General features: G+C 44.5%; 1 protein-coding gene across 2 annotated transcripts in view; it reads left to right on the forward strand.

Annotated features, from left to right (window-relative positions):
• Window positions 1-4160: 4160 nt before the first annotated feature.
• The window catches only part of PAN3 (poly(A) specific ribonuclease subunit PAN3), a 71893-nt gene continuing 61747 nt past the window's right edge, over window positions 4161-14306 (forward strand). For both annotated transcript variants that reach the window (XM_026049792.1, XM_026049793.1), the window contains exons 1-2: window positions 4161-4272; window positions 11277-11398. In XM_026049792.1, coding sequence (XP_025905577.1) covers window positions 4215-4272; window positions 11277-11398 — 180 coding nt within the window. In that variant the 5' untranslated portion in view covers window positions 4161-4214. The remainder of the gene's footprint in view (window positions 4273-11276; window positions 11399-14306) is intronic.

Raw genomic sequence — 14306 nt, forward strand, 5'->3', positions numbered from 1 at the left:
AGCGGCTCCCGAAAGCGGCGGGGAGCGCGGCGGGGGCTGCGCCGGGCCGGGCGCCCGCGGGGCTCCCCTTCCCCCTGCTTGTTCCTCTCGCCCAGACCGCGCTGCAGCCCGCGTCCCGCTTGCCCGCAGCCGACGGGAGCTTTTATTTTCTTTATTCTGCCTTTCCTCGGTGTTTCCGCCAGGTCCCGGGCTTGCGTGTGCKCTCGGGGCATCGCGGCGTTCCCGCGGGCAGCGCGGCCCGTCGCGGCGCCCGGTGCCGGCACCGCTGCCCTCCCGCGAGCGCAAACCGGCCGGCCTGCCGTGCTGGGACCGAGGGTGCCGTTCTCGAGGTCTTGGTGGTTTGGGCAGGCTTTGCTTGAGTGCACTGGATTCTTTCTCACCTGTCGTCCTGGAACAGGTGAAAATATCTTGGGAAGAATCGGCTCAGTCTTTGTTTGCACCTCTTTGGAACAGGGCTGGGTGCGAGAYGCGTCTCTCCCCTCATCCCAGGCAGGAGGAGCCGAATACAATCTGTTAATCCAGAGTGTTTAGGCTTGGGGAGAATGTGTGTCGTTTGGCTGGGGGTGAAAGCTTCTATGGGAAGACTTYTATTATTATTTTTAACTTGAGCCCRTAAAAAGAGTTCTGAAACTTGTTTGCATCCCAAATCTAAGAAGAATGGCAGAATTGGCRCGTGCTTGCAGAGCTGGCGCTGCCGAGCGGTTAAATTGTTTGCAAAACTTCTGTCGACCGCCCGTTAGCCCATGAGAAGCTCAAAACTGTGCAGAGTGCCCAGCGCTTGCTTGTGTTGAGGAGGGTGAGGGCACCAAGAATGGACAAACTGTGTGCAGTGTTTTAGAGGATTCCCTGCTGGAAAAGCCGCCATGTGCCAAGCAAACGGAGGCAAAAGTTTGGACTGGTAGGGGAAGATCTTACAGGAGGGAGAGCTGCATGGAAGGAAGTTAGGGAAAGGAAGGAGAGACAGAGAGGTTAAGATGTGGTACCTTGGAGTTGGCCTCACTTTTAAGCTTCTTTGCTTCAGTCAAAGTTTGTGGAATAAAAAGATTTTGTACAAAGTCTAGAGTCTATCAGTGTAGACACTGGCAAGTTAATGCCTAATATTGTGCAGCTGATGAGACCCGGAGTTATCAGTATGATTCCCAAGYGGATGGGCTGAAAGTTCTGGTTTTGTGGAGGTTGGGAATAATGCATAAAGTTTTATTTAAAGAGTAAAGTTTCAGAGGTTAGGAACCCAAAACAAGAGCGTGCTGAAAGGCCGACTGCCCGTGCGGCCCTGCTGACCCTTTCTGCAGGTTTGTCAGTGTTGTGGTGATCCCTGATGACGTGGGTATTTATTCCTGCTTCTCTCCTTCCTCCTTTGCAGGACCCCAGCCCCATTCAGTGCATGGAGCAGATAATGCTCACCGGGTAATTAACTGCAGTCCTGTTTATTATTAAAAGTGGGTCAGAGCCTCATGCTAACGTGCATGTTGCTCTAATCCTGCTTTGAGCGCAGGAGTATTAATTAACTTGCAGGTTTTTCTGCGGCAGTCACAAAGGCTCCCCAAATACTGACTTATTTCCAAGCACAGGTGGTAGCGATAAGGAAGGATGAACAGTGGAAAGCTGCCTCCCGTGGGTACCAATGCAAGAAGTGCGGTGGTATCAAGCACACTTGGGGCTAACCAAGAGAACCTCACTCGTGCAGTAAGGCCATCTAATTCTGTGCTGTGGGATGTTTTAAGTGTGAACATTTCATGAGGACTTCACAGGTGAACAGAGAGTCTTTGAAGAAAACTCAGCTTGAGGTTATTAAAGGCATTTTTTTTCTTAAGTCYATGTTATGTTGGGCCTCGGTGGCAGAAGCAGAGAGAAATCTGTTATTTCCTCAGCTTTTTCCCTGCCAGGCTCTGCCCAGGGCTGTTCTAAAGGGCCTGGCTTAGGTGTCAGACTGAGGAGAAGGTGGAGGGAGCGCCCGTGAGGCAGCTACTGCTGCAGGGCCTTCAGTGGGAAGGATTTCACTGAGCCCTAGGGATGTAAGGAACTGTCTGGGTAAGGAGGGGATTGGGAAGGGGGGGAGTCGCTGCGTGGAAATCCCCTGCTTTGCTGGTTCCCGTGCCCCCTTCCAGCCTGCTGGGCTGGAGCATCCTGCCTTTCTGCAGGCCCTGGCTCGTGCCTCGAGCACCGTCCATCCTCGGTGCTGGACGAGGGAGAGTGTTCAAGGAAAAACGTCCTTGTGTCACTAAGATGAATCGTGTCTCGGCGTAAGTTGGCCTGACGCGAGCTGCCCAGGCTGCTGCAGGTTGTATTTATGAGGAGTGAACGTCCTCTTCCCCTTGACAAAAAGCTGCGTTCCGCGTTGGTGGATCCCGGCTGCGGCATCTCCGTGAGGGCCTGCTGCTTCCCAGCGCTCCCTTTGCCGCAAGCCCCGTGCTCCTGGAACCCGCTTCCATCCCGCGCATGGAGCGGAGCCGATCGGAGCGGCGGCTCTGGGAGCTGACCAGGCGCGCGGTGCTGCCGCCGGAGCCGCCATCGCCCCGGCCTTGTCACCCCTTCCCGTCGCCTTCCCTGCTTTCCGAGAGGCTTTCCTCGGGCTTTTCCCGGGAAATGTGTATTCCRATTGGCTTTATTCCCAGCAGCGCCTGGGGGAGTGTCCTGGGAACAGCTCCTGCAGCCGGATCCCTTGGAGGGGCAGCGGCTGCCCCTGGGCCGCCCCCCTGCAGCCCCCGGGTTGGGTCAGCGAGAAGGACCCCAGGGTTTGGRGAGACCCATAAACAGGCTCGAGGTGGGGCAGAGAGACCTTGAATTTTGAAAAATACTTCAATATGTATATTTTAAATGTATTTAAGTCACTACCAGCCCAGTTGTTTCTAAACAAAATAAAATAGTGGGTGTGTGGGGCTTGCAAGGTAGGCTATGCCACAAAATAGATATTAAAGGCAATCTCTTGGATTACAGTCCTTAACGCAGCGCAACAATGGCCAGGATTATTCTAAATATGGGTCGATTCAGTCTTTGATAGTGTTTTACTGTGTGTAGCTTGAGGTATAGACATTTATGAGGTATGAAACATAGACATTTATGAGGTATGTTTTGTGGTACTTGAGGTATGTTTTGTGGTATGTCACATAGCGGTCAGTTTTCCCCTGACTTTGTTTCTTCTGTGCAAAAGTATAGAAAATAGGTCGTGCAGGTAATCCATAGGGTTGAGAATTCAGGTTTTTCAGACCCCTTTGTACATTTTACATGTGTTACTATATTAACTGTCTGATGCTTGAGGTTAGCAAGCAACCTATATTAATTAGCAAGGTGTTTCCCCCTCTATTTTGTCTATATTTTTCTGGGACATGCTAGGTAATGTGAGATTTGTCTATTTTTGGCTTTGAATGTTTTTCAAGAAATTGAGGCAATTCAGGAAATTAAAGGGACATCTGGAGGCAATTGAAGATGAAGAACAATAACGTGTCAGTGAGAACTAAAAACAATTAGTATGGCCAGAAATGAAAATTATCAGAGTCACTTAATCACTTCTTAATCTCATGTCAACTGTAGAATTTATTAAATGATAGATGTGGATTTTTTTTTCCTTTTTGTACTTTATGTAGAACTGGAGTAGAGATGAAAAGGGGACATTTGTTTTAAGAAAAGAAGAGGAAAGAAAAAAATCTACAAAATTGCCAAGTTACATGTTTCTGTACTGTTTTGAAGTGCGGTCTTAGCATTTGAAACTTTTATCAGAAATAGAATATATCATTAACTGAGTTTGAAATTGATTTTCATCTTTTTTTAAGATTGTGTGGAAAAAATCATTCAAAGTCTAAATATTTCTCAGGAATTACAGATACCTTGGGAATGCTGTTTTGTTTCTGGTAGTGTCTGATGCTTTAAAAAACATAAAGAAGCTACTGTTGCTGTTGTGAGATATATATACACACACACACACACATATATAATAAATATATACGTATTTTTCACATTTCAAAGACACAGGTGAAAAGGAGGGAGGGGGATAGTTACAGGCACTGTGTAAGCAAACTGGAAGATAATATTTGCTCTATCATAACATGCCTTTTGCTTTTGTTTCTGTTAAAGCTACACAGTATCCCCATTTAGTTTGTACCTAGCAGTTATTAGATAACTGATTTTTTGTAGGTATCACGGTAGGAATGGGCCTTCAGGAAGGATTTGAATGCACAGAAAATAGTGACCTGGGGGACCCGCTCAGAAAGAGCTCCATGTGTAAGGAGGCGCCTAGAAGCAAGTTTAGACTGCTGCGGGAGAAGTGGACGAATGGTAAGTGCGGCTGGGGCGCAGCGCCCCGCGACGCGGCTCCCCAGGGAGCTGCTTCCCGCCCAGGCTTCGCTCTGGAGGCAGCTCAGGAGAAGGGGCTCAGCGGAGGGGTTTGCAGCGAGCTCACGGGGCCGGGGTTTTCCACGGCTCTTGCTTTTRTAGCAGAGCTGTCACGCAGGACACGGGCAGCAAAGGCGCTCGGAAGGGCCCGTTGGAGGTGGGACGCAGCTCGTCACGGTGCGTGTGCATGCGAGGGAGCACGAGAGAGTGAGCAGCTCTTCCACGGCTAACCAAGTCTCATGATGTGATTATTCTGTCCCATTGGTCATCAAAGATGTCTTGTGCTTGATGCTTATTTGTATTTTTTTAATCTGCTTCCTCTCAGCATTTTTTTTCTCGTTTGTTTGTTTTGTTTTTCTTTCCTCCTTTGAGAACCGAGATTTAGAAATCAGTGCCTGGATGCAAAGTGAGAGGAGATGTGAATGGCACAGGCTGCAGTCAGGTTGGCTGCGAGTAGTAAATTCCTGTAGGCAGGAATGGGTGGATTCCCTCTCTGGAAGGCTGTGGTAGCTGTGAGACTGGCAAGGGGATCCTTCCTCTCTGCCTCCTGGCACCCTGTCCATGCTCCACACATGTCTCATGCACCCGAGTCTCTCATAAAAATTGAATTCTTAGGTATAGGCTGAAGATTCATTAAAGCTTAAACACGAATGTTTTCATTTGGTAATAAATTTGATGCCATATATCCCAGAACTGCTAATTTATAGAACAGGCCTTTGCCAAAAGTTGTCGCATCAGGCAGACTGCTTTAGCTTGCTTTACTGTGTCTGATAACAGCGGAGCACTTCTGATAACCCTTTTTAGGAAGCATCCTATTTAATTTGTATTATCACAGTGCTTTTGGACACAGTCCACGTCTGGGAGTCCTGGTGCTCTAGATGCTCTACAAAGAGATTTTTACAGAGCAGAAGGATGGTTCCTATCTTAGCAAATTTATACTCAAGGGAATGGTTTCCTTGTGGTATAGGGAGTTTGCAGTCTCTATCAGATGCTTTTGTGATGTGTTTTAGAGGGCTGGAGAGAAAACAGCTGCCCAGTCATTTAATAGTGCCGCGAAGATTGCTGTTTTCCTCTGTTTGCCTGTGAGTATCTCGCCACTTAGTGGGAGCGTTTGTAAATAAGGCAGCGTTTCCCAAACTGTTTTGCTCGCTCCCTGCCAGCCGGGCGCGTTTGCGCTGCCTCCGAGGGCGCTTCCATGCGCGGCCGCCCGGCGCTGGCGTCTGCGGGAGCCCCGTGCACTTTCTCTGTCCCTTCCCTCTCTTTCAGTGCTTCCTAACCCAGTTTGAAAAAATGTTGCGTTAAATGAGAGGCGTAAAATAGTGCCGCAGAGGCCGCTTTTCTCTGGCAGAGGTAGTGGCAGGGTAAGGAGAGCAGCTCTGTGGTGCCCGCTCTTGTAAGCGCCGCTCTGCTGTGGTGTGGAGTGAGGCCACGAGCTCGAGCGTGCAGCTCCCCGGCACGAATATGTCTCTGCAAAACGCCTAGGATAAACACAAGCACCTCTGGCACCACGTGGCTTGTATGGGACTGAAAGCAGTTTTAAGGCTTAAATGACTTGCCACAGACAGCCTCTAAAAATTTATTTTTTTTTTGTCTTAATATTAGGATCACTGTCAGCGTGTAAAATTCCAGCAGTCCCTTATCTCCCTTGGCTTTACTGCTTTATGTCTAGCTGAGATTTCACCTTCTCGTATATATGCWCGTGTGTGCCTGAGCATATGATTCAGTTTACTGAGCTCTACTGATGTGAAAAATGCCTGTGTTGTGGCTGTGCTAAGATTGCSTCCATATATAACCCCCTTCCTTTTTCTAAGGGTAAATACAGTTTTTATTATTATTATTTAAAGAACAATGATAATAGATTTGAAACCATTTGCTTTGCTATATATTATTACCTTGCCAGAAATATTTGAATTCTTTTTGAAGAGAAGTGAGCGTGGAAGTGCTGATGCCCCCTTAAAATGTCATCTTGCTTTAGCCCTTTTGCTTTGGGGCARTGTATCACATCACTGCAAAGGCCTTTTTCATATCGAGAACAGTTTCTGAGGCCATCAGTGCTGATGCCCAGTTCATAAAAGAAGCAGCATAGGAGACTGCACTGCTTCCCTTTACTTAAAACAGTAAGCATCAGGAATGACCTCTTTCCAGAGAGTATTAATATTAGATATGGCAAACGTGAGAAAGTAAAACCAACTGAAACCCATTGATTGTGCTGAGRCATTTGTGTTGAGCTCATCACAGCATCACTGAAGCACCTCGGCCATGGTGAGATCCTTTGTTCCTGAAGGAAGCCTTTGAAATAAATAGGGCAAAAATAACCATCTGCCTTTCTCTTTGGTGCCTGCATCCAAATGGAAGCTGACTTTCTGCTCACATTCTGTGGGAGAAGAATTACATAAGATATTTATTTTTAATTGCAGTTGTCATATTAATCTGCAGTGTTGCTCACCAAGCGCAAAAAAAAAAAAAAAAAAAGAGATAATGCGTGTATAAAATATTGAAAATGTCTTCTGAATTTCTCAAGATGTGTTTTAATTTATTTCCAGAATTGCTGAAGTGCATTTGCTGGCTATGCTTAATATTGAAGGACTCTGCAAGTTTTGTCTCGTGAACACATATGTGCCTGCTTAATGTGTTAGCAGTTTTTAAATAGTGTTCTTAGTTTGTTCATTATTTTCATAATTTGGTGGTATCTCCTAGACAGTGAGACCAAGCTCTTCCTATTTCCTGACACATCCGTCTTTTCTTCTCAGACCTGCTAGTCAAACCTTCTGTGACAATCTTGTCCGACTTCAAGATAGGGATATTTTTGCTATAAAGCAGAAAGGGATATTTATTTGACAGGAGAAGCCAGTTCAAGAGTTTCCTAAAGTTATAATTGATGCTTAAAAAGAAAAGGCAAACAAACCCCCCGAAGYCAAGGCTTGGCTTTGTCGTTCCAGTAGCACCATGCGCGGAGCCTTGGAAAGGACACGTTCACTTTCCAGGCAGGTTAAATCAATGCTGAGTCTGGTGTAGGTTAGTAAAGACAGTCAAATAAAAGAATCTTGCAAGGATATTAAGTGTTCTGTATCTTTCTAGCTTGGACTTCTGCAAGAAGAAAAAAAACAACCCAGCAAACTCTACCTGCTACTGGTGTGGTACAGCCTACCTGCTGCTGCTGCTGCTGCTTGGAGACTCTCCTAGGGGCTGCTTATGATAAAACAACTTTTGCTGTGTGCTTTTAACAACAGTGGTCTGCCAGGGACAAGTGGAAATTTATGATTACCCAAATACATGGTGACAGGAGGATGAAAACCTACTTCTCAYGGAGAAATAAAGCTGTCTTGGCTGCTTATGTATTAGTGAGTTTTCATTGCTGCAGCAAGTGAATGTCCCTTTCTACAGACTTGGATTACTGAGTTGGCTCTTTATTTTTCATTTTTATTTTTAAAAATCTTTTGGCAGTGTTGGAATTTTTTTTCTTTTTATTTTTTTAATCTATTTAAGCAACATCTTTTCTCTGTTCGTCTTARGTTTCTTACTTACTGCTGCTGAAGGTCGGTATAAGGAAGCTTGTCCTGAGTCTTTTTCTGAGGGTGGTAGTTCTCCTTGCACTCCTATCCTTCAGACTAGATTCTGAATTCTGTTTTAGCTTTTTGGCTACTGCCCCCTAAACTAGCCTGCACTCCAGCAAAAGCCTCTTTTGAGGCTGTTTTTTTCTTTTTTTTTCAGTTGTTCTTGTGCAGTGTGTCTTGTGGTCTTGCTGCCTTCTCTGAAGGTGTTTCTGTAGGTAGCTTGGAACAGGGCTGTGGAAGGCCTGGTAGCTGAAAGACAGCTTGATATTAATGTGGTTAATGTAACGAATGGAGCTTTGGGGGAACTCCAGTGGTACAAGGGGTGCATCAGCACCTGAGGTTAAGGAGAGCATTTTGTGATAAGCTCTCAAGGAGGCTGCTTAGTATGGCCAAACTGTTGGACTTCCCTATGGACACAATTTTCATACAGACAGATGAAAGCAGATGTCCTGGGGTAGCTCTTGCTGTCTTGAGGGCATTGATTAGAAAGCCCAAACTGTAATTCTGGGCAGTTTTGGTGTGTGGTCTTCACTGCCCTGTGTAGCGGCAGGGCTTGGGCACAGGGCAAGATAACGTCTCGCTTTGCGGTGGTTTTTGTGGCATCGCTCTGCCGTGGGGTTGCTGCAGGGTGTTGGGTGCTGCCTGAGCTGCTGTGGGCGCTGTGTGGCCTGGAGGAGAACACGTCCATGGAAAAGGAACCATCCTGGTGCTGCTGGCTGCTTTCTGCCCTCGCGGGGCTGCCTGCCTTGGCCATGGTGACTTGCTTGGTGACAAGTGACAGCAGCTTTGCYAGCGATCTCAAATTAGTGGAGTCAGCTGGGGGGCTTCTTAACCAGGGTCCATGCAGAGCTCCCCACCTGCCTTGCACGTTGTTGCAAAATAGCTAATATCAGTCAGGCTTTCCAGTTCTGCTAACTTCATGTGTTTGTTGTGCCCATCCAGTAGAGAAATAGAAGCTCTCACAGACTTCTAGGGTAACGAAGAACAGAGTAAGAAGCTGAAAGAATTGGTTATTTGTTAATACCTCAATAGGGGCTGAAGAGTTTGGTACAGTTTGAGACATCCACTTTCCATACATCGCAAAGGCAGGATATAGTCTGATGTTTGAAATCACTACTATAAGAAGTACCCAAAATACTGTTGGATTTAYGTTGTGCACCTTGAAATGGCAGCAGCTCCTGTAAAGGAAGCATTTTTTCCATGTTCCTTTCCAATCAAATTGTAGTACAAAACTGCAGCTGTTTTTGATGGCTTCAGAACTGCCTGAGACAATTCAGGCGGTGATAGTTATCCTSGAAGTATATTTTAAAAATAAATAAAAATCTCAGTGTGAGCCCTAAATAATTTGTGGGCAGGCTAGACTGAAGCTGCTCATCATTAAACACGGATTTGATACCTTTTAGGCTTACTTGTCTGAACAAGTCATAGTATTTTTCTTGATGCTCGAAAAAGATTGTATTAAAACCCTCACCTTAACGCTATGAGTTAGGGACTCGCTASAGCAGGTAGGCAGAGACCATAGTAGGTGACACTACTGCAGGCAGCAGCATCTTCCCTGATGCAACAGGTCAATGGAAATACTTTATAGTTATTTGAATGCAAATTGCCCAAATGAAGGTGGAAGAGAGAGATGGATATTTTAGCTGAATGGCAGCTTTGTGCTCCGTGGGGCCATAGCAGGAGATCTTTTGAAGTTTCTGCGTGGCTGCCGCTTTGAAGTTATGGAGGAGGATCTTGGGCACGTGTGTGGTGGGGGACGGCTTCACTTTCCTGTTCTCCCAGTTCTGGAACTTTGCTTTTTAAAACTGGTTGTTGAAAAAATTTCATACTTCCCTTCATTATTAATTAGCATCTTKAAAATGCCTCAGGTGAATCCCTTGAACCTGCAAAGCACATAAATAAACACTCCAGGTTTAGCAGCATTGCTTTATTGAAGAGTGAGTTATAGGACTGCAGAGCTGATCTGTTTTGCATCCTCAGTCCTGGTGTTGACTTGATCTCCCTGCACACACAGCTCTTCATTCCAGCTGCTGCTGCTGTTGACCCAAGTGGACTTGTGCTGGCGAGAGGCCCTGTGAGCACAGCGGGGTAGCAGTTCACATCTGTCTGCAGCGTGGGTGCAGCTAGTGCCAGTCTTTCCTGTGACTTAATCTGKGTTTCGTTTCTTGCTTTTTCCTTTGCCCCGCATGGAAATGGCTTAKCAAGTCATACGTAGTCCTCTTTGGGGTGAAAAATCATTCTCGGGCCCCCTTAGGGTTTATAAGCTGCATTCCTTCAGCTCTGGTACAAAGTTTCATTTAATTTCCTCAGAGAACGAGGGACGGGAAGTTGTTTCCCGGTGACACTGGCTGCCTKGAGGTCCACGCAGAAGCTGGAGCTGGGTGATTTGGTACAGGATGTTCCTCCGAGTTGGAATTTTGCCTTCCCACCTCGGAGCCACCCATTACTCATGCCTTTTGGCTTGCACTGGCCTGGCCGTGCTGAGCGGCCGCTTCCTCGCGCGCTGTGGGAGTTTCTGCAGGCGCGGAGGGCGGCTCGCAGCCTCTCCGGGGTTGTAAGTGGTTCTTGTCTGCTACGTCACTTGTACGTGCTCGAGTGCTCCCTGTGAATTACGGCTGCGTTTTGTTATTTATAGTCTCGTAGTAGTTCATTTATCTGCACCTGCAGTTCTGTGCACGTGTAGGGAGCCCTGTACTTCTGGAAACTAACTGAAGAAATTGGGTTCTTTGAAACTGCAGCTTTTCTACTTGCTTTCAGTCCCAAACAATTTTTTTTGGCTGCTTTTCATAAAATTGTTGCTGCTTTTCATAAAATTGTTGCTACTTAATGAAATATGGAGTAATGACAATAGTGTTAGGCTTTTAAGGAAGTTTGTAAAATGCTTGTCCTTGGTGTGTGAGAGGACTTAAGATGATTTTTAACGTACGCTTGCTCTCTATTACCTCTAAAAGAGTATGTATGCCCATAAAGCTGCACTTGACAAATATTTCTAAACTCCGTATGCAAGAATATATTTTTTTAAGTTAAACTTGTCTTCTTTTTTCAGTTGAATGTTTTTGCTGTTATCATTATTTGTTGCTGCTGTTGTCTCTAAAGCTCAGACTCGTTTCCTCCACAACTCTTAATTCCTCTGACTCTTCTGCATTACTGCTATAACGTCATGCTGCACATGCATATTGAGACACCTCTTCCATAACGCTTCTTTTTTCATTCAGTGCACTAACGTTTGTAGTTGTTTTGCTGAGAAGATAAGTTCAAAAAATATTACCAGCCTTCTCTCCCTTTCCCCTCATCCCACCTAAATAAAAATGAAAGCTTGAAAGATCTTATCAACTAGGCACATGGTAAAATAACATTTTTCTGAAATATTTATCCTTTTTTTTTCTTTTTTAGTTCCCGGAATAGATGGCGGTGGGTTAGCTGATGCTAGTCTCACAGATTCCTACTTTAGCACCAGCTTCATTGGCGTTAATGGATTTGGAAGTCCCGCTGAAACAAAGTATCCCATGATGCAGGTAATAGCAGTGATTTCTGTAGTGCTTCCTTGTTTCTGACTGTCATTACAGCAGGAAAGTGTTTAAGAGGCAGGAAAAGTGCAGTTCTCTTATGTGTTACCTTGTGGAATAAACTGACTGTGCTCACTRTAATCTTCAAAGGGAAATGAAACAATATTGTTGCTTTAAAATTAGCCTGTTACTAGCACTTACTTCAGCTGTTTTTGTGGGCATTGCTATTTATTACCTCTTATGTGCATCCAGATTTCTTCTTAGGCTTTTACTTAATTTTGATACTCTTTCTAAATGTACAGAAAAGAGATTCTGAAGTATTTTGAAGTACACATTTTTTTGAAATACACATTTTTTTTGAAATACACATATGTTTTAAAACAGTGTGTGAACTGATAAATCTGTTAGCTACCATGCAAAAATATCAGAATTCAGAAACGTGGTCTGTAGTGTCATTCAGTGATGTTGATGATTTTTTTTTTTCTTGTGTTGATACTCTGTAGATGTTGGCACAGGGAAATTCCATGAAGTAGAACTTATTGCATAGGTAGTGTGACACACAATTTACATTGAAAGGCTGTAAACCAAAAAAGGCTTTACAACTTAAATGATTATTTTTTGAATTAACACACACAGTGCTCTAATAATTCCCTCAAGCTGTTATTCTTCTTAAAACCTGGAAAGATGATGGTCTCTTCCTGTACTCAAAAGTTTAATGAACCAGTTTCTGGTGAGTGCAAGAGAGTGCAGAGCAACCAGTTCCCACAGACTCCCGACAACAACTCCCTTATATCTAAGCTCACAGGGAGATACAAGATTTCCTTATGATCTCCTCTTTCATCTCCATTGTGGCTGTATTATGTATTGAAAAATAACTCTGCAGAAGGTGGGAAATAATTAGGTGCGTTCCCTTTCTTGTTGCATGTTATCAAGAAAGCTGGATCTTCCTGATTCTACAGAGTTGGTAGACTCAAAGCTATGGAAATATTCATTACTGAGTGATGCATCATTTAAAGAGAAAACCCTTAAGCTCTCCTCTCACAGTGTATATTGAGGCTGGAGTACAGTCACAAATTCAGATATCACGGAAATTGTGTAATTCAGTCCTTTCAGCATGAAGTTTTTTATCATTCTTGTTTTTTATTTTTTTGAAGTACAGTGACCCATTTTTTCCCAACTTTTTTGTTTTTCCCCCCCCCTCAAAGTGCAATACAATGTGCATCTAGCCCAAATGCTTTTGGATTTCGGCGTGTTTTTTAATACTGTACCAATGCTCATGAGTTTACAGTCAAGATGTTGTTTACTATGCACAGTAATTGTTTGCAGAAGTAACTTGCTTGTAAAGAGGAGTTCATTATTGTTTAAAAACTGCTGCAGACATTAAATTAMGATTTTAAAGCACAATTTTTGATCACTTTTTTTTTCCTTTGGATTTTATAATTTAAGGTCTTGTTTGCATAAGCAAAGCAGGTAATGCTGTTCATTTTGGTTGTCTGTCAACTGCTAAAGGAAGTCCCTGTTGACAGAGATCAGCCACTTGAAATGCAATTTTCCGTGTCATTCATATTTTTGGAAAGAGAGGTGGAGTGAGGAGGGGGAGGAAAGAAAGAGAAGAATCTTGGTGACCTTTGCTTTAAATGATACTAATGCTTTATGGCTTGGATGGGGTTTAAATCTGATGGTGTGGTGGTTATATCAAGTCTGTACCTTCTGTTCTCTGTGTGGAAAACTTACCCAGATTCTGTCAGTTGACAGACCTATGCAAAAGGATTTGGGTAGACCCATTGGGCATTTTCTGGATGTTAGAAAACTTCCTGAAGTCTTAACTCTGCATTTATCATTGTCCAGCTGGAATGTATTCCTGCAGGGACTGTTTTGGCCAAATCTAGGCCAGTAYGTTGAGTGGGGTTGCTCACAGCTTCATTTCTCTCTTTCCTTTTCTTTCACTTGGGCTGAAGCAGCATGGAAATGATCAGTATTTAATGAAAACACAAACTGCAACTATGTTAATTGGAGCACAGGGCTCCTTAAGGGTAGAAAGACTTRTGGGGTGAGCCTAGTGAAATTGCCCTGTAGTAAAGGTCTGAGAATAGAGCCAGGAACTGGGTGGAGAGCAGGACTGGGGTCAGGTCAGGGAAAGGAGGTTGTCTATGAGAAGGTGAGAAGAACTGGAACATCCYGCCCTGCCAAAACTGGGGAAAATGGATGATAGCGCTGAGATTGGAGTGGGAGAGCTGGGAGTCAAGTCTAGGGCAAGGTGATGAAGGCTGAGGTTGGGGTGAGGTAAATGAGCAAGGTCCTGCAAGGAAAATTAGGAAAGACTGATTGAGAAAAGAGACTGAAGCTGAGTGGGGAGAAGCTCGTGATGGACGCTGGAGTTAGGAAGGTGAAATGCACAGCATTTGGACCAGAAAACATGCTCACATAATGTAAAATTGGATCAAAGTAGGCTGTGAAGAACAAATTCATGTGTGCAGCTACACATTTCTTCCCAGTTCCTTGAATAAAGGTATAGATATTACTAGTTAAATTGTTCTGCTATCAATGAAACATCAGAAATCTGCTGCAGAATGTCATTTGCCACTTCTTATTTTTGCTTCTGTAGGTAAAAGCAATGTTTCTATCTCTTGTGGATCTGTGTGTGCAGTTTACAAATAGCTGCATCAGTGGCRTACTATGAGGAGAACCTTTTTTTTGGTATTTTTGACAATGAAAATTGCATTAACTGTCTTTAATACTGAGAAGAACACTAAAATACAGTTAGATGTTTAGAAACGTGGGTTTTAGGTTGTCTCTGCAACCTTGGCATTATGTATTGATGTGTAACTTTTCTGTAGGATTTGGACTCACTGAGGGCACAGGATGTGGCTCATCTTTTATAAGAGTCAATCTGAGAGTCCTTCCTGTGTCCTATGTA

This window comes from Nothoprocta perdicaria, unplaced genomic scaffold, assembly GCF_003342845.1.
Source record: "Nothoprocta perdicaria isolate Ctin4 unplaced genomic scaffold, notPer1 scaffold_62, whole genome shotgun sequence".
Lineage (NCBI taxonomy): Eukaryota > Metazoa > Chordata > Aves > Tinamiformes > Tinamidae > Nothoprocta > Nothoprocta perdicaria.